Raw genomic sequence first — 21,348 nt, 5'->3', positions numbered from 1 at the left:
CAGGACAAACTGCGCAACAATTACTGGGGTCCAATTTCTCCTGTTACCCTTGAGAAAATAAAAAAATGCTTGCTAAAACATCATTTTTGAGGAAAGAAAAATGATTTTTTATTTTCATGGCTCTGCGTTGTAAACGTCTGTGAAGCATTTGGGGGTTCAAAGTGCTCACCACATATCTAGATAAGTTCCTTGGGGGGGTCTAGTTTACAAAATGGGGTCACTTGTGGGGGGTTTCTACTGTTTAGGCACACCAGGGGCTCTGCAAACGCAACGTGATGTCCGCAGACAATTCCATCAAAGTTTGCATTTCAAAAGTCACTACTTCCCTTCTGAGCCCCGACGTGTGCCCAAACAGTGGTTTACCCCCACACATCAGGTATCAGCGTACTCAGGAGAAACTGGACAACAAATTTTGGGGTCCAATTTCTCCTGTAACCCTTGGGAAAATAAAAAATTCTGGGCTAAAAAATTATTTTTGAGGAAAGAAAACGTATTTATTATTTTCACGGCTCTGCGTTATAAACTTCTATGAAGCACTTGGGGGTTGAAAGTGCTCACCACATATCTAGATAAGTTCCTTTCGGGGTCTAGTTTCCAAAATAGGGTCACTTGTGGGGGGTTTCTACTGTTTAGCCACATCAGGGGCTCTGCAAACGCAACGTGACGCCCGTAGAGCATTTCATCAAAGTCTGCATTTCAAAAAGTCACTACTTCACTTCCGAGCCCCAGCATGTGCCCAAACAGTGGTTTACCCCCACATATGGGGTATCAGCGTACTCAGGAAAAAATGGACAACATCTTTTGGGGTCAAATTTCTCCTGTTACCCTTGGGAAAATAAAAAATTGCGGGCTAAAAAATCATTTTTGAGAAAAGAAATTTTTTTTTTCATGGCTCTGCGTTATAAACTTCTGTGAAGCACTTGAGGGTTCAAAGTGCTCACCACACGTCTAGATTAGTTCCTTTGGAGGACTAGTTTCCAAAATGGGGTCATTTGTGGGGGATCTCCAATGTTTAGTCACACAGGGCTCTCCAAACGCGACATGGTGTCCGCTAATGATTGGAACTAATTTTCCATTTAAAAAGCCAAATGGCGTGCCTTCCCTTCTGAGCCCTGCCGTGTGCCCAAACAGTGGTTTACCCCCACATATGGGGTATCTGCGTACTCAGAACAAACTGGACAACAAAATTTTTGGTCCAATTTCTCCTATTACCGTTGGCAAAATAGGAAATTCCAGGCTGAAAAAACATTTTTGAGGAAAGAAAAATTATTTTTTATTTTCATGGCTCTGCGTTATAAACTTCTGTGAAGCACCTGGGGGTTTAAAGTGCTCCTTATGTATCTAGATAAGTTCCTTGGGGGGTCTAGTTTCCAAAATGGGGTCATTTGTGGGGGAGCTCCAATGCATAGGCACACAGGGGCTCTCCAAACGCGACATGGTGTCCGCTAACAATTGGAGCTAATTTTCCATTCAAAAAGTCAAAAGGCGCGCCTTCCCTTCCGAGCCTTGCCGTGTGCCCAAACAGTGGTTTACCCCCACATATGAGGTATCGGCGTACTCGGGAAAAATTGCCCAACAAATTTTAGGATCTATTTAATCCTATTGCCCATGTGAAAATGAAAAAATTGAGGCGAAAAGAAATTTTTTGTGAAAAAAAAGTACTTTTTCATTTTTACGGATCGATTTGTGAAGCACCTGAGGGTTTATAGTGCTCACTAGGCATCTAGATAAGTTCCTTGGGGGGTCCAGTTTCCAAAATGGGGTCACTTGTGGGGGAGCTCTAATGTTTAGGCACACAGGGTCTCTCCAAACGCGACATGGTGTCCGCTAACGATGGAGATAATTTTTCATTCAAAAAGTCAAATGGCGCTCCTTCCCTCCCGAGCCTTACCATGTGCCCAAACAGTGGTTTACCCCCACATGTGAGGTATCGGTGTACTCAGGAGAAATTGCCCAACAAATTTTAGGATCCATTTGATCCTGTTGGCCATGTGAAAATGAAAAAGTTGAGGCTAAAATAATTTTTTTGTGAAAAAAAAGTACTTTTTCATTTTTACGGATCAATTTGTGAAGCACCTGGGGGTTTAAAGTGCTCACTATGCATCTAGATAAGTTCCTTGGGGGGTCCAGTTTCCAAAATGGGGTCACTTGTGGGGGAGCTCCAATTTTTAGGCACACGGGGGCTCTCCAAATGTGACATGGTGTCCGCTAAAGAGTGCAGCCAATTTTTCATTCAAAAAGTCAAATGGCGCTCCTTCCCTTCCAAGCCCTGCCGTGCGCCCAAACAGTAATTTACCCCCACATATGAGGTATCAGCGTACTCAGGACAAATTGGACAACAAATTTCGTGGTTCAGTTTCTCCTTTTACCATTGGGAAAATAAAAAAATTGTTGCTCAAAGATCATTTTTGTGTCTAAAAAGTTAAATGTTCATTTTTTCCTTCCATGTTGCTTCTGCTGCTGTGAAGCACATGAAGGGTTAATAAACTTCTTGAATGTGGTTTTGTGCACCTTGGGGGGTGCAATTTTTAGAATGGTGTCACTTTTGGGTATTTTCAGCCATATAGACCCCTCAAACTGACTTCAAATGTGAGGTGGTCCCTAAAAAAAATGGTTTTGTAAATTTCGTTGTAAAAATGAGAAATCGCTGGTCATATTTTAACCCTTATAACTTCCTAGAAAAAAAAAATTTTGTTTCCAAAAATGTGCTGATGTAAAGTATACATGTGGGAAATGTTATTTATTAACTATTTTGTGTCACATAACTCTCTGGTTTAACAAAATAAAAATTCAAAATGTGAAAACTGCAAAATTTTCAAAATTTTCGCCAAATTTCCGTTTTTATCACAAATAAACACAGAATTTATTGACCTAAATTTACCACTAACATGAAGCACAATATGTCACGAGAAAACAATCTCAGAATCGCTAGGATCCGTTGAAGCGTTCCCGAGTTATTACCTCATAAAAGGACACTGGTCAGAATTGCAAGAAATGGCAAGGTCTTTAAGGTCAAAATAGGCTGGGTCATGAAGGGGTTAAATAAAAAAAAAAATTGCCAAAGAATGTTAGCAATAAAATGGATAGACATGACCCTGATAAATTAAAATGAAAAAGACAAAAATACTAACATGCTGCATATGAAAACTGTATGAAGGACCGTACACCACAATTGTAAAATGTAATCACAAATCGCAGATTTGTTTGACTTTCTTCCCTTTTTTGCTGCTGATGACACTTTTCTAAACGGTGTTTGGACTGGCAATAAAAAGACCAAATAGATACTTATGTGGGGTCCCCTGACTGGTGTTTGGCTGCCACAGAAAACCACCAGACCACCACAATTGTGTTGCAGAGGCTGATCAGTGGACAGAGAAGACACTTCTACGTGTAACTTTCTAATACCTGTACAGAGAAGGAGACCATTAAATCTTCCATTTACTAGATCTTTTTTGTTATGGATGGTGACGCCGTAGATGGGGGTCATGGTTTGAGCATTCTTGAAGTAAAGAAAAGGAGTATAATCCTGAATTCAGGATGCATAAATATACATGTAAAAATGACCTGGTGCGTTCACCAACAATGGCCAATATTAAAAGATTGGGAAACTTGAAAGTAACATTTCTTGCTTTCTTAGATTTTTGTACTATCTGTCCTTACAGGTGGAAGGTTCCTCAGGGACTACAGAAAAGGTGAAGAAAAGTCTTTCAGATTTCCTAGGAGTGATCTCCGACACATTTGCTCCATCTCCCGACAAGACAATTGATTGTGACGTTATCACGTTGATGGCAACACCTTCTGGGACTACCGAACTTTATGACAGCACTAAGGTACTAGATCCTGATTTTCCCCAGAGATGACTAATGTGTTACTTGAATGTCTAGTTCTTTAATAGAATTGATCAGCCAATCCTGGTTAACGGCTTTCCGTCATTTACTTCTTTTTCATGTCCTAATAGAATGTGCTAATTTTCATTAGGACCTGAAAATACCATTCATCTTCCCTCTAACATCGCTTATTCCCCACTGGTAGCACAGACAGAGCTGGTAAGAGCTGTCTGCAGCAACTCAATTAACTCCTTAGATGCTACGGTAAGTAGCAAATGCTGCATGTAAGGGGATTGACAGATGGAGATCACTACCTCTGTCTCTCGGCTTTCTGCAATACGATGGCAGGGAGCAAATGGCTACTATGGCAACGAGAGTTATTATTTATTTATATAGCACCATTAATTCCATGGTGCTGTACATGAGAAAGGGGTTACATACAGAGTTATAGATATCGTTTACAGTAAACAAATGTACAATGACAGACTGGTACAGAGGGGAGAGGACCCTGGTCTTGCGGATGACATTTTACGGGATAATGGGGAAGAGACAGAAGGTCGGGGGTGCAGCAGCTCTGGTGGTGGTGAGGCAGCTCAGTTAGAGCAGATGAAGAGGAGTACATGGGATCCTGGGGTGCAGTGGGTATTCTGGATTAAGAGAGTACATGCGCACCAGTTAGAGCAGATGAACATAAGTACATGGGATTCTGGGGTGCAGTGGGTATTCTGGATTAAGAGAGTACATGCGCACCAGTTAGAGCAGATGAAGAGGAGTACATGGGATCCTGGGGTGCAGTGGGTATTCTGGATTAAGAGAGTACAGGCGCATCAGTTAGAGCAGATGAAGAGGAGTACATGGGATTCTGGGGTTCAGTGGGTATTCTGGATTAAGAGAGTACAGGCGCACCAGTTAGAGCAGATGAACATAAGTACATGGGATCCTGGGGTGCAGTGGGTATTCTGGATTAAGAGAGTACATGCGCACCAGTTAGAGCAGATGAACATAAGTACATGGGATTCTGGGGTTCAGTGGGTATTCTGGATTAAGAGAGTACAGGCGCACCAGTTAGAGCAGATGAACATAAGTACATGGGATTCTGGGGTGCAGTGGGTATTCTGGATTAAGAGAGTACAGGCGCACCAGTTAGAGCAGATGAACATAAGTACATGGGATTCTGGGGTTCAGTGGGTATTCTGGATTAAGAGAGTACAGGCGCACCAGTTAGAGCAGATGAAGAGGAGTACATGGGATCCTGGGGTGCAGTGGGTATTCTGGATTAAGAGAGAGTTCAGACATACCAGTTAGAGTAGATGAGAGCTGTAACAATGGCCTGCGAGTCTACCATAAATCAAAGCTTAAGAGATGGTACCAGAGGTCAGCGTATATCATAAGTAGTGGAGCATGTTCTCTATGCAATCAAAGGATTGTATGTTCAAGTTTCCTTGTGCAACTAAAAAATATTCTGAAACAAATTATTAAAAACACCTGTTTTTAAGTGTTTTAGTTAGTAACTAAACTTTTTTTTTTTTAGTTTTGTTTTTATATTTCAGTGCCTTTATAATTGCAAGGGAATTGACTTTTGAACTTCACACCTTTCGGGGGATGGAAGGGGTTGAGCAATCGCTGGGTGTCTCAGAACCTGGACTCCCACTGGTCTGCCTAAGCGCTGAAATATGGGAAACAAAAAAACGTTATAAAGCATATTTGATCTTGCATTCCTTTTAAGTTAAGTTAAAATGTTTGTTTTTTTTTTAGAATGAAAGGAGATTTCATGTAATAAAAAAACAAATGCAGAAAAAGCGACACCTATCTGACATCACCATGACAGTAACAAACCGTATCCAGAATTTCAAGCCAACCTATTATTTGAATACAGCTTCCACTGCTTGCATTAACCTTTTAAAAGGGTTCTTCGGGCGTGAGTGAAATTTCTGTAGCCACTCATGTAACTGCATATTGGTGAATCCTAATTATCAGGATTCCCATTATTTGCCAAATCTAGTGGGTTGTTACATTACTCCTAGTGTGCGATATACATACTGGCAATCAAGTGCCAACTAGATCCTCATCCACTTTTCTCACCAGAAGGCCCGGGGTCCCATTAGCGTATGGTATCAGATTATTCTCTCATGCGAGAGCATCGGATGCGATATGCTAATGACCCTCTGCTCCTGCTCTGCTGCGAGGGTGATCCGAGTGTCAGTGCTCTGTTCTCCGAGCCTCTCACATGACCAGACTGGATCACAGCTGCGGAGGAGACGGAGAAAGTAATTTCTCCTTCTCCCCCATTGCCAGCGTCTGCGTATATTGCACCACAATCGGATGATATCAGAGTAATGTGTGTTGTCACTGGCACCCATAGGCTTATATGGGTGCATGAGATCCCATTCTCTGGTGCAATCGCAGCATGCTGAATCAACATGAGAAAATAATCACAGATGTGAGCTGCCCCATAGAGAAGCATTTTTTTTTTTTTATATCCGATTGCATCGCAAGTGGGAATGATCCCAAACACTGAAAAAAGTGAATGAGAATCTTGGCAGCACCTGCCCGCCAGTATGAGAACAGAACATTGAGAGAGAGTTGAATGAGAATCTAGATGGCATATGCAGATTGCATACTGGGGGTCACCCGACTGCCGACTCATTCTGGCAATTGTGGGGAATCGGGACAGTGTGTGTATTGCACACTCTGAGGATTTGCCAATCTGCCGTTACAGAGCCTGATTTCAGAAATGTAGCCTAAGCCCAGGAAACCCCTTTGTGGGGTTAGTGCAAGCAGTGGAAGCAGTGTTAAAGTATGGTAAATGGCTGGTTTGGAATTCTGGATATAGTTAAAAATGACACTATACTTAGTGAATATAATGTACAATATTAGTAGTAAATGCAATGTGACTGTATATGGCGAATTCAGCTAGTCTGACATCTCTTTTCTTCCTTGAAGTGGTTAACAGTTTAATGTGTATAGCGATATCCCACACAGTAATACCCTGACTTCTTCTGTTAGGATCTTGCTGGTGGGAATATCCCTTTAACCTATCCCAATATGTAGTAGGTGGAATAATAATAAAAATACAAATCACTTCAGTTAGAAATGTAGTATAGTTCGTCTGATTCACTTTATTGCTTGCCCCACATTTATTGCAGTAGCTCAGGTATCCATGGTTAGTCACTAACTAACTGATTCACAATGCTCTGCACATACGGTAAGCGACATAGCAAATCTGGAGAACTATACTACATTTCTAATTGGAGGGATTTGCTAATATTATTATTATTATTATATCTACTACATATTGGGATAGGATATTGGAGCTGAGATGACTCCTTTAAGTTCTCACAATGAATTTTTGACATTGCGTATTTTCACTCTACAAATAAATGCTGTGTCTTACAGTTCTAGCAAAGTGGATGAGATTTATAGCAATCTTGTGCTCACTGTGCTTTTTCTTTCTAAACTGCTTAGACTGCAGTGTGTTTTTGAAATCTGCAACATGTCAATTTTTTGTTGCGAGTACAGTAAGCTTTATGTGCAAATTTTCCCTGTAGAATTGCATTAGATGCAGAAAATTTGCAAGTAAAAAAATGCATGTGCATTTCCACTACAGAAACACACTAAAGTGCTTGAAATCCACACGAATGTGTCAATAAAGTTTGTCAACTCCAAATAACTCATTTGTTCAGACTGGCCTACCGCCTCAATGCATTAACCTAACGATCCCTGTGTGGCCTATTTATAATAAAAAAAAAAAAAAAAAAAAAAAAAAAAAAAGGTTCCTCGCATCATGTTCTCATACACTTTATGCAGTTAATAGCCCTCTGTGTCTGTACTGCTACATACTTAGGCAGGTAACTGGTTCATGCAGCTTTACATGAACACCCGAGCCTTACACTATGGCCGGTCCGAATAACTAAAGCAATTGTTACCATCCACCTCTCGTGTCTCCCCTTTTCCCCATAGTTTGTAAGCTTCCGAGCAGGGCCCTCATTCCTCCTGGTATCTGTTTTGAACTGTGATTTCTGTTATGCTGTAATGTCTATTGTCTGTACAAGTCCCCTCTATAATTTGTAAAGCGCTGCGAAATATGTTGGCGCTATATAAATAAAAATTATTATTATATTATTATAATACCAGGAAGTATAAATATAAAGAAGCTTTATTTAAAGAGTATCTATCAGCAGGCTTTTGCTACCTCATCTGAAAGTAGCATGATGTAGGCAAAGAGAAGCAGAGTTCAACCAGGTATCATTTAGATTACTGGGTGCAGCAGTTCTTTTAGATTGAGCATGAAGCAGAGCTGAGAAAGCTAACCACGCCCACCAGGTTCTGTATATACACTGCTCAAAAAAATAAAGGGAATACTTGGACAACAGAATATAACTCCAAGTAAATCAAACTTCTGTGAAATCAAACTGTCCACTTAGGAAGCAACACTGTTTGACAATCAATTTCACATGCTGTTGTGCAAATGGAATATGCAACAGATGGAAATTATTGGCAATTATCAAGATACACTCAATAAAGGAGTGGTTCTGCATGTGGGGACCATAGACCACATCTCAGTATCAATGCTTTCTGCCTGATGTTTTGGTCACTTTTGAATGTTGGTTGTGCTTTCACACTCGTGGTAGCATGAGACGGACTCTACAACCCACACAAGTGGCTCAGGTAGTGCAGCTCATCCTGGATGGCACATCAATGCAAGCTGTGGCAAGAAGGTTTGCTGTGTCTGCCAGCATAGTGTCCAGAGGCTGGAGGCGCTACCAGGAGACAGGCCAGTACACCAGGAGATGTGGAGGGGGCTGTAGGAGGGCAACAACACAGCAGCAGGACCGCTACCTCAGCCTTTGTGCAAGGAGGAACAGGAGGAGCATTGCCAGAGCCCTGCAAAATGACCTCCAGCAGGCCACAAATGTGCATGTGTCTGCACAAACTGTTAGAAACCGACTCCATGAGGATGGTCTGAGTGCTCTACGTTCACAGATGGGGGTTGTGCTCACAGCCCAACATCGTGCAGGATGCTTGGTATTTGCCACAGAACACCAGCATTCGCCACTGGCACCCTGTGCTCTTCACAGATGAAAGCAGGTTCACACTGAGCACATGTGACCGACGTGACAGTCTGGAAACGCTGTGGAGAGCAACCTGCTGCCTGCAACATCCTTCAGCATGACCTGTTTGGCAGTGGGTCAGTAATGGTGTGGGGTGGCATTTCTTTGGAGGGCCACACAGCCCTCCATGTGTTTGCCAGAGGTAGCCTGACTGCCATTAGGTACCGTAATGAGATGCACAGACACCTTGTGAGACCATATACTGGTTCGGTTAGCCCTGGGTTCCTCCTAATGCAGAACAATGCCAGACCTCATGTGGCTGGAGTGTGTCAGCAGTTCTTGCAAGATGAAGGCATTGAAGCTATGGACTGGCCCGCCCGTTACCCAGACTTGAATCCGATTGAACACATCTGGGACATCATGTCTCGCACCATCCACCAACGTAACGTTGCACCACAGACTGTCCAGGAGTTGTAGGGAGGTCATACAGGCATTTGGAGGCCACACACACTACTGAGCATCATTTCCTTGTCTTGAGACATTTCCACTGAAGTTATATCAGCCTGTAATTTGAATTTCCACTTTGATTTTGAGCATCATTCCAACTGCAGACCTCCGTGGGATATTGATTTTGATTTACATTGATCATTTTTGTGTTTTATTGTTCTCAACACATTCCACTATGTAATGAATAAAGATTTGCAACTGAAATATTTCATTCAGTGATATCTAGGATGTGGGATTTTAGTGTTCCCTTTATTTTTTTGAGCAGTGTACAATGTCCATAGACAGTGAGCTGCCTGTCACAGGGATGGGACATTGCTAGACCAGGATGCAGGTGACCAGCTAGTCACAGCAATGATCGGCTCCTATGCTAAAACAACCATTGCAGGCCAACATAACCACCAGCTTGAAAAGGGAGGCATTGCTGAAATCTGTGTTTTAACCCCTACAGCACTCTGGCTTCAGATTACATAGCAAAAACCTGCTGACAGATTCCATTTAAAACTTGACACACTCAAAAGAGACAAGAACTGCAGCATCAAAAACACTATAAAAATGCATATAAAATTTATGAGCTTAAAAACGCAATGAAAAAATGTAAATAACCTAATTTAGCTAATAGGTGCAGAAATTTGCCTCATCAAAATCTCACCAAATGGTCATCATGGGAAGCTAAACTTTAAAAGGTTTTCCCATCTCCATAAATTGGCATTTTTTAGAATATGCTATTATAGGAGTTATACCAAAACTCTAAAGGAAAATCAAACCACAATTCTGAGCTTCTGCACACCATTATTTACCATTTTAATGCAAAAATCACCACTCCCCAGTAATTTTGCCTCTTCACGCACTACTCTACAGCTCTGGAGGTCAGCAGCTCATCCCGTCTGACCAGGAAATGGCAAAATCTCCCAAGAATGTATTTCATTCAGCTTCTGCTAACTCCCAACCTCCTATCTTCCTCCCACACAACTTGAGGAGAAAATAATCTGTCCCTCAGCCCCACCAATAGGCAGATACTTAGATAAGCTACCGTATTTATCTATGGATTATCGTTCCAGCCACATAAGAAACAGCAGAGAGCACTACTACAGATGAAAATGTAATGTATGTACAAACCCAAACACTATTTTTAATTGAGGTTTATAACAGGTGCACTTTTCACACAGATTCTATTGAGTTGTGAACAATATTTGTGTGGGCTTACCCCTTTTTAAATGAAATTGATCTGAGGACAGTATGAATTAGGGACTGAGACACAGATTTCAGGGATGTGTCACTTGTTAGGCTGTGTGCTGTTGTTTCAATACGATGAGTGTTTTATCACCATGAGATTATCACTGCCTGGACTTCAGCTCACGTGAGCCCTAGTCTGACCACACACCCTCCTCTACTTAGCGTAGAGAGTGTACACACAAAGCTGTGTTTTGGGTGGGGTTATCTTTCTGAGCGCGGCTATATGTTACATCTAGAAACTCTTGATTGTGTCACAACTACTGAACCCAGTAAACTAAGTGATGCATTGTTGGAATCAGGATCTCTTTCCCTAGATTATGCTGCTGTCAGATGAGGTAGCAAAAACCTGTTGGCAGATTCCCTGTAATAATCACTGGTGGTCTGAACCAGTATTGATCCTGGAATGAAGGGGTTGGAGAGCTGCTTCAGCATTGTGTCCCCTTCCCATTTCCTGGCCACCGAGCTGTGCAGGGTAGTAGTCAACCTCTCGTTCATCCATTTATGCGCTCCATGTGACTGTTTTATATTTCATGAGGATTTGCCCTTACAGATCTGTTTTTCTTCTTCTCACAGGCCCGATTATACAGTTTGCAGTCAGATCCAGCTACATACTGCAATGAACCTGATGGTAATTTATTATTTAATTCATATCATGGCTGGGGGTTTACCTATAATTTTGGCTTCAAATCCACTGTTATCAGGAAATTCCATCCCTTAATGCAAAGTGACATTGCCGTCTGCTGTGCTTGTCCGATCATAGTGGGAATCTGGCCTTAGCTGAAACTGTGATTTTGGGGTACCTATGGTTTTTGCTAATGAAGCTGGGGCCTAGCAATGGCCTTGTGCCCACCATCGTAGAACACCCATTAGGCCCGGACAGAGACGAGGCTTAAAGTGGTGGTCCAAAATTAAATTTGAATTTCAACCTAATGTATTAAACTAATAATGTTTCTAATATACTTGAATTAAATGTTCCCTACTGTTCCTGCTTTACTTTATCTTCCTGCTTATTTAAATTTTTTTTTACAATACTTTTGTTCCAATGACATTTTGTTTGAGAGTCCCCAGTGCGTGCGGGAATACTCAAATGAGACATCATCAGGAAGCCGAGGCTGCACTTACTGACTCTCCTGCTTTTCCCTTCCTGAAACAGTGTCATCAGTGATGTCCATAAATTTATTAAATCACATGAAAGATGACATCAATAAAGGATACTGAATATGCTAAAACCTATTGGCAACATCCGATATAATAAAACCGCATTCATACAAGTCATCATAACATATATGAAATATATCGGGATCATTATTCAACCCATAATCTCGACTACTATCATATAATAGTAATAAGTAATATAAGATGTTATGTAGAGTTCCACCTTGACATAAAATCAAGATTAATTAAGGATAAAAGTGAGAAAAAAGAAAAGTGGATCAAAACAAGATGAGTGTGGGCGTAAGGGGGGAGGACATATTTAAGAGGTCCCACTTCAGTTTTTTTTCAATATAGGCCTGGTATTCGCCCAACGACCCAAATTCCAACCAATAAATTCAGGTTTTGTCATAAGTTATTAACTGTAGAGGTCAATTCTTCCATCAACATCGCTTCATTTATTTTAGAGAACCAGAGAGAGATCTTCTGTGCGGAGTCTCTTTTTTTTTTTTTTTCTCCAGAGCAGAGGTATGCTCACACGCATGTGCCTCCTGATCTGTGATCCTACATATAACTAATTGCATCTTTTCCCAAAAAGGTGTGAATAGCTTACATGACCTAAAAATATGCAAGAAGTCACCCTCCTCTTCACCGCATCGGCAACACATGAAACTGGCTCAGGGATAAGAGTGCAGGCATATCAGGACTCTCTACCATCAAGGTAGCAGTTTATAACTGGTCTCATGGAAACAAGAACAATTTGACTCTTTATGCGTTGGAGGAAAAAAATTAGTTTCCATTGTTCTTTTGTTATAGATAAACCCAAATCCCATTGTCCCAGTCCATTGTCCTTGGAATTGAGCAACCGGAAAGTCTAGAGCAGTGTTCCCCAAGTTCGGTCCTCAAGAACCACCAACGGGTCATGTTTTCAGGATTTCCTTAGTATTGCCCAGGTGAGAATTCCATCATCTAAACAGGCATTCCATCACCTGGGCCATACTAAGGAAATCCTGAAAACACGACCTGTTGGTGGCTCTTGAGGACCAGAGTTGGGGAACACTGGTCTAGAGGATCAATCAGTGACGTCCTTTTCAGGCGCTGGGCTGGTCCCTGCTATACAGAGTATGGATCTCTTTTTAATTCTGACACTCTCCTTTTGAGCTCTCTGATCACTGAGCTATATTCCTATGAATGCGCAGTGACCGTTCACTCTCTCTCCGGCTCTGAGAAGCAAAGAGCTGACAAGTGGGCGCTCTGTCAGTGCATGCTAAAAAGGGGAGACCGTGGCAAGCTGGGAGAACAGAGACCAGCCCAGCCCTTTTTATTATATTATTAAATTCGACAAAACCTAAGATAGAAACAAAATGAACATTTACCCCGCTGTAAGTAAGTAAATAGCAATACTGCATGTAAATAATATTGGGTACTTAGTAAACACTTGCATCCCATCAGCGTCAAGGAGGAACATCCTGATTGGTTACAAACCGCTAGTATTAAAACCTTACCATGTGTCATAAATTACCTCAACTTGAATAAGGGCTGAGCAGGACCAGGGCCCCGACTATGGACACCCACCATAGGTTGCCTGTCAGCATTACAGAAGTAATGCGGCGTATTATATAAACAATCAAACTACAGTGCCTTACGAAAGTATTTAGCCCTCTGGAACTTTTCAACCTTTTCTCACATATCATGCTTCAAACATAAAGATACCAAATGTAAATTTTTTGTGAAGAATCAACAACAAGTGGAACACAATTGTGAAGTTGAACACAATTTATTGGTTATTTTAAATTTTTGTTGAAATTCAAAAACTGAAAAGTGGGGCGTGCAATATTATTCGGCCCCTTTAACTTAACACTTTGTTGCGCCACCTTTTGCTGCGATTACAGCTGCAAGTCGCTTGGGGTATGTCTCTATCAGTTTTGTACACCGAGAGACTGAAATTCTTGCTCATTCTTCCTTGGCAAACGGCTCGAGCTCAGTGAGGTTTGATGGAGATCGTTTGTGAACAGCAGTTTTCAGCTCTTTCCACAGATTCTCGATTGGATTGAGGTCTGGACTTTGACTTGACCAATCTAACACCTGGGTATGTTTATTTGTGAACCATTCCATTGTAGATTTTGCTTTATGTTTGGGATCATTGTCTTGTTGGAAGGCAAATCTCCGTCCCAGTTTCAGGTCTTCAACAGGTTTTCTTCAAGAATTGTCCTGTATTTGGCTCCATCCATCTTCCCATCAATTTTAACCATCTTCCATGTCCCTGCTGAAGAAAAGCAGGCCCAAACCATGATGCTGCCACCACCATGTTTGACAGTGGGGATGGTGTGTTCAGGGTTATGAGCTGTGTTGCCTTTACACCAAACATATCGTTTGGCATTGTTGCCAAAAAGTTTGATTTTGGTTTCATCTGACCAGAGCACCTTCTTCCACATGTTTGGTGTGTCTCCCTGGTGGCTTGTTGCAAACTTTAAACAACACTTTTTATGGATATCTTTGAGAAGTGGCTTTCTTCTTGCCACTCTTCCATAAAGGCCAGATTTGTGCAGTGTACGACTGATTGTTGTCCTATGGACAGACTGTCCCACCTCAGCTGTAGATCTCTGCAGTTCATCCAGAATGATCATGGGCCTCTTGGCTGCATCTCTGATCAGTCTTCTCCTTGTTTGAGATGAAAGTTTAGAGGGACGGCCGGGTCTTGGTAGATTTGCGGTGGTATAATACTCCTTCCATTTCAATATGATCGCTTGCACAGTGCTCCTTGAGATGTTTAAAGTTTTGTAAAAATAATTTTGTATCCAAATCCGGCTTTAAACTACTCCACAACAGTATCACGGACCTGCCTGTTGTGTTCCTTGGTCTTCATGATGCTCTCTGTGCTTCAAACAGTACCCTGACACTATCACAGAGCAGGTGCATTTATACAGCGACTTGATTACACACAGATGGATTATATTGATCATCATTAGGAATTTAGGACAACATTGGATCATTCAGAGATCCACAATGAACTTCTGGATTGAGTTTGCTGCAACTGAAAGTAAAGGGGACGAATAATATTGCACACCCCACTTTTCAGTTTTTGAACTTCCAAAAAAATTTAAAATAACCAATACATTTCGTTCAACTCCACAATTGTGTTCCACTTGTTGATTCTTCACCAAAAATTTACATTTGGTATCTTTATGTTTGAAGCATGATATGTGGGAAAAGGTTGAAAAGTTCCAGGGGGCCGAATACTTTTGCAAGGCACTGTAAATAAGGTTCAAATACATGGGACCAAAAAAGTTTATAAAAAAATAGTTTACAAATATTAAACATTTAAAGGGAACCTGTCACACCCAAAATCGAAGGTGAGCTAAGCCCACCAACATCAGGGGCTTATCTACAGCATTCTGGAATGCTGTAGTTAGGCCCCCAATGTATCCTAAAAGAGGAGAAAAAGAGGTTAGATTATACTCACCCAGGAGCGTTCCCGGTCACGGTCCGGCCTGATGGGTGTCCCGTTCCGGTCCAGCGCCGCCTATCTTCATCAGATGACGTCCTCTTCTTGTCTTCATGCTGCGGCTCCAGCGCAGGCGTACTTTGTCTTCCCTATTGAGGGCAGAGCAAAGTACTGCAGTGCGCAGGTGCTAGGCCTCTCTGACCTTTCCCGGTGCCTGCGCACTGCAGTACTTAGCTCTGCCCTCAACAGGGCAAAGTATGCCTGCGCCGGAGCTGCAGCAGGAAGAAAAGAGGACGTCCTCGTAAGAAGATGGGAAGCGCTGGACCGGACCGGGACCGCCCCTAGGTGAGTATAATCTAACCTCTTTTTCTCATCTTTCAGGATACATCGGGGGCTTATCTACAGCATTACAGAATGCTGTAGATAAGCCCCTGATGCTGGTGGGCTTAGCTCACCTTCGATTTTGGGGGTGACAGGTTCCCTTTAAAAGACAAAAACACATAACCCCTTTTCCTCAGTATAATGGCTTTTTAGAATTTTTTTTTTTAATAGAATTTGTGCGTCATATTCCAAACATCAACATTATCACATGATTTAACCCATGTGAGATTTGAGAAAATAATTAGAGAAATGATCCAAAAACCACCTTAATTGTACTAACCTATACAGCATAACAAAATTGCTGGTTTTTTTTCCTCCTTTCCAGCAGGGCCCTATTTACAGGGGCTGCTGCGCTAGGCACGGAGACTAATTACGTCCCATGTTAGTGGTGGTCTTTGGTGCCTCTAGCAATTACCGTAACTGTGATTGAATAGAAGAACTTATTGTAATTTAAGTTTTGTCTTTTAGTACCCAAATAATACTTCTCATATTGATACTTTGTGTAATAATAGTGAAGCAATGCACCAAAAATCGTTTCCTGAGTAGCATATATAACATAACTGAATGAGTGCTGATGTAATACTGAACCCATAGGAAAGCTCTGTGCAGTGTTCACAAAATAAATCCGTAATAAAGTGACCGCTTATTCATTTAGCTGTTTTTTCAAATTCTCGCCCGTCTTGACATTTGATTAGGATGAAGGAAATTTTATTATGTTTTTTAAGAACCTTTTTAAGGGTCAAACAGACAAAGTTGTTTAAAGCGGTTGTCCTCTACTCGACATCCCTTTTTTAGTATGCCATACAATTAATAATAATGTCTCGTGGTCAACAGTTGCTTATTTTATTCAGCGCGTTTGGTTTATGTCACATGAGTGCTGCTTTTTCGGGTCCGTCTGACAGAACTGTAAAAGGCTTGAGTGCTTGCATGACATAACGTTCCAAGATCACCGAGGGACACCGCACCAATGGTCGGAAACCAAAGTATACTTTTTAATTTCTGCACTTTGGGACCCTTAAAACAGGTTGATTTGCAGTATATAACCCCTTTAAGTGGTAAATAGGACTTATAGTGATGATATTAATGTTTAATCAGTAGCACTTATATTGTTAAAATCTAAATATTAAGAAAATATAAGGGAGAAAAAAGTTCTATGGATCGCCCCTAAATACACGACTCACCAGTTTTGCTACAGAAATGAAGTCCAAACCTCCAGTGGATCAGACCCTGTCCACTAGGCATGACAGGAGCTGCTCTACCTGCAGTTCTAACCCAACTCCTGCATCAGTGTGGTTGGGTCATTCACACTTTATTGATCATTATAAAACTCCTTTTTTCTGGGCTACTGATTTTTCTAATAAAATACATACTCCTATCATAATGACAGGTCTTCTTTAACCCCTTAAGAACAAGTGCCATACTTGCACTGCTCTCATTGGGAATGGGTTATGGAGTGGGCGGGAGATGAACCCTCACCATTCCTGGCAGATGATGGCTGTGTTATTTAGCCATCATCTGCCTCTAACAGCAGCGAGTGGAGATAAGCGTTGCCCTCTGCTGTTAACCTGTTAAATGCCATTGTCAGTCTCTTACAGTGCGCTTTATGGGGGTTTGCCTTTTCTCCCAATGGCTGTGACGTGTACCATGGCAGATGGAGGTGTGCTGGGAAGACCCGTTCCTGCCATGATAGTTGTCCTATGAAGACCAACCTGTGACTGGGCTTCATAGGAGACACTGATTTTAACTATATACTGCAATACTAATGTATTGTAGTATATAGTACAAACGATCAGATGATTGAAACCGTAAAGAGAAAAGACAGCACAATAGTGTTTTCGGTGAATGCAGCTCTGTAAATAGGTTGAATAAAAAGCAACCAAAATGTCCTGTGTACACCAAAATGGTATCCATAAAAACATCAACTCAGGCTGCTAAAAAGAGGCCCTCATCCATCCCCTCCAACAACAAAAAATGAAAATGTTACAGATCTCAGAAAATAGCGACACAAGCTATTTTTTTTTTATAATGAAATTCTGAAAAAAAATTTTTCGCCCCAAACAAAAAAAAAATGCAAGCGTGACATCTCTGTAATTGTACTGACTTGGAGCATCATATTGCAGGGTCATTTTTAATGCACAATGAATTGACCTAAAAAAAAATAGCAGAGTTGTTTTTGTGTTTTTTTTTTTTTTTTCTGCAATTTCACAGTACTTGGAATTTTTCTGTTGTTTTCCAGTATATCACATGGTAAAATGGATTGTGTTGTTGGATGATATCATAGTCCTATGTTGTCGGAAAAAATAAAAGTAGTTGTGGTTCTCGGAAGAAGACAAGAAAAAAATTAAAAGTGCAAAACTTATGTCGCCCGGTCCTTCAGGGGTTAAGGAGGAGCTCCCTACCCCAAAGTTCTTTAATGGATTTCTGCTGTCCAAAATCAGAAACAGCCATGTACATATGCCCAAACTCTAACAAAAAAGTCTTGTGCATGTTGTATATTGTACAAGACCTTAAGGTTTATAGACTACTTTGAACCCATTCTTTTATTGCATGTATGTTTACAAATAAAACAGGTTTGCTATAGGTTTTCATTAAATTGTCTACCTTTTGGCTTCTGGAGAATGACTACTGTGTAGACATTACAATGCAAGCTGCTTGGTGTTGTGCTGAGGTCTAAGGGGTATCGTTTCTCCTTATGGAGTGTGACATACCATCTCTGGCTTGTCAAGGTAAGGAGGCTTATTCGCCGTGCAATGCTCCTCTGGAAAATATAATATGCAAATTGCCTCTTCTGAGAAAAAGAGGACTTAAACTCTATAGCGCCACCTGTTGGAAGTAGCGATCCTACAAGTCACAATCAACTCTATAACGAGTCGTGCAATATGACTTAGGATAAAAGCCAAATTAGTATCTCAATTCGCAGACACGGTGTTTCGGGCTGTTGGCCCTCGTCAGTGCGAAGCATGAGAACCAATTTGGCTAGGTGAGAGGCTCTGGACTGGGGTCTAAAGGCCCCGTCACACATAGCGACGCTGCAGCGATACCGACAACGATCCGGATCGCTGCAGCGTCGCTGTTTGGTCGCTGGAGAGCTGTCACACAGACCGCTCTCCAGCGACCAACGATGCCGGTAACCAGGGTAAACATCGGCTAACTAAGCGCAGGGCCGCGCTTAGTAACCCGATGTTTACCCTGGTTACCATCCTAAAAGTAAAAAAAACAAACACTACATACTTACCTACAGCCGTCTGTCCTCCAGCGCTGTGCTCTGCTCTCCTCCTGTACTGGCTGTGAGCACAGCGGCCGGAAAGCAGAGCGGTGACGTCACCGCTCTGCTTTCCGGCTGACCGACGCTCACAGCCAGTACAGGAGGAGAGCAGAGCACAGCGCTGGAGGACAGACAGCGGTAGGTAAGTATGTAGTGTTTGTTTTTTTTTACTTTTAGGATGGTAACCAGGGTAAACATCGGGTTACTAAGCGCGGCCCTGCGCTTAGTAACCCGATGTTTACCCTGGTTACCAGTGAAGACATCGCTGAATCGGTGTCACACACGCCGATTCAGCGATGTCTGCGGGGAGTCCAGCGACCAAATAAAGTTCTGGACTTTCTTCCCCGACCAGCGACAGCACAGCAGGGGCCTGATCGCTGCTGCGTGTCACACTGGACGATATCGCTAGCGAGGACGCTGCAACGTCACGGATCGCTAGCGATATCGTCTAGTGTGACGGTACCTTTAGGGGTATCGTTTCTCCTTATGGAGAGTGACATACCATCTCTGGCTTGTCAAGGTAAGGAGGTTTATTCGCCGTGCAATGCTCCTCTGGGAAATATAATATGCAAATTGCCTCTTCTGAGAAAAAGAGGACTTAAACTATTCTTTTGTCCCACAGCTCAGTCAGCTCTCTTGTGTACTAATCAGATCTTGTATTTAAAAAGCTGCAGATAAAACCAAATATATTAAAAAAAAAAGTGTTTGTGCTTAGATTAGTTTCAGGAGAGTTCAGAGAGGGGCAGACTGACTGAGCTGTCTGATAAAATGAGGCAAGAACAGCATTGTATACACACAGGCTCCAGAAAGGGTAAAAGGTTTTTTGAAGGAAACCCAACAGCTGACACATTCTATGGAGTTTTCAGAGAAAAACAAGGTTTAATAGCTGCATGGGAGACTTGGGTAGGTGGGTCGCTGGTAGCTTCTACCTCCCAACTTCCGTTCCATAGCAAATCTGTTTGGTCAGTAGAAGAGCATGAAATAACAGGGCTTCAAAGGTGTCTGTTGCCTTTAATTATTAATATAGATAATTGTATCTGTTCCTTGCTTTTAACTAACACTCACTGTTTTGAACATGTCTTATGAACGACAGGTCCCCTGACACAGTTTGATGAATGGTTGACGTCCTGGGACTCAGAGGAAAGGAAAGCGGACATCTCAGAATTGCTGGTTTCCAGCCTCTCCATCCGTGCGCTCTACACAAAAATGGTAATTCTGTATGAATTTCTCCACTACTAGAGCTGTGTACAGTGGCTTGCGAAAGTATTCATTTCCGTGCATTTTTCATGTTTTGCTACCTCACAACCTGGAATTTAACAGGGTTTTTGATGGTTTTTAACAGTTCATATAAAGAATATGCTTACAACTGTGAACATTTGATTTACTTTTTTATTGTGAAGCAAATAAAAAGAAAAATGAACAAAATAACGGAAAACTTCAGTATGCATAACTACTCACCCCCCTAAAGTCAGTACTTTGAAGAGCCTCCTTCTGTGGCAATTACAGCTACAAGTCGATTTGCATAAGTCTCTGAGATTTCCACTGGTATTTTTGCCCATTTCTCATGGCAAAACTGCTCCTACTCCTTACGTTTGCTGTTCACCAGAGGAAACCATCTATCTTCAAGTCTGGTCACAGATTCTCAATTGCATTGAGGTCTGGGCTTTGACTAGGTCACTCCAAAACATTTCCACGTTTCCACTTAAACCACTTGATTGTTACTTTAGCAGTATGCTTTGGGTCATTGTCTTGTTGGAAGGTGAACCTCTGTCCCAGTCTTAAATAACTATAACTGACAGACAGAAACAGATTTTGCTCAAGAATATCCCTGTATTTCACACCATAAAACTTCCTTCCGACTTGGACCATTTTTCCTGTCCCTGCTGCCAAAAAAAAATCCCCACAGCAGGATGCTTCCACCATGTTTCATTGTGGGAATGGTGTTCTTGGGGTGATGAGCTGTGTTGGTTTGGTGCTAGATATAGTATTTACCTTGGTGGCCCAAAAGTTCAATTTTGGTCTCATCTGTGCACAGCACCTTCGTTTAATTTATGGGATCAAATAACTAAAAAGTGTAATTTGCTTATGTATTCACCCCTTTTCCTATGAAGCTCCTAAATATTTCTGGTGCGAGCAATTACCTTAATAAGTCACATGCTTAGAGAAAGGAAGTCCACCTGTGTGTAATCTAATCGTCACATGGTCGACAAACAACTTTTCTGAAAGGCCACAGAAGCTGCAACACCATTAAGCAAAAGGCGCCACAAGCCTAACACCACCATGAAGACCAAGCAGCTCTCCAAACAAGTCAGATACAAAGTTGTTGAGAAGTACAAGTCAGGGTTGGGTTATAAACAAAATATCCAATCTCTGATGATTCCTGAAGCACCATCAAATCCATTATCGTCAAATGGAAATAACATGGTACCCACAACAAACCTGCCAAGAGAGGGCCACCCATCAAAACTCCAAGCCCCGGCAAGGAGG

At 41.8% G+C, this 21,348-nt stretch overlaps 1 protein-coding gene across 4 annotated transcripts in view; it reads left to right on the top strand.

The window, feature by feature from the left end:
* Positions 1-21,348, top strand: part of BSDC1 (BSD domain containing 1) — a 60,972-nt gene that overhangs the window by 6,773 nt on the left and 32,851 nt on the right. For all 4 annotated transcript variants that reach the window (XM_069757046.1, XM_069757044.1, XM_069757043.1 and 1 more), the window contains exons 4-6: positions 3,663-3,830; positions 11,192-11,246; positions 19,955-20,070. In XM_069757046.1, the coding sequence (XP_069613147.1) occupies positions 3,663-3,830; positions 11,192-11,246; positions 19,955-20,070 (339 nt within the window). The remainder of the gene's footprint in view (positions 1-3,662; positions 3,831-11,191; positions 11,247-19,954; positions 20,071-21,348) is intronic.

Source organism: Ranitomeya imitator, chromosome 3 (genome assembly GCF_032444005.1).
Source record: "Ranitomeya imitator isolate aRanImi1 chromosome 3, aRanImi1.pri, whole genome shotgun sequence".
Taxonomy (NCBI): Eukaryota; Metazoa; Chordata; class Amphibia; order Anura; family Dendrobatidae; genus Ranitomeya; species Ranitomeya imitator.
Note: the sequence above shows the minus strand (reverse complement) of the source record. Positions and strands in the feature narration are given on the sequence as shown.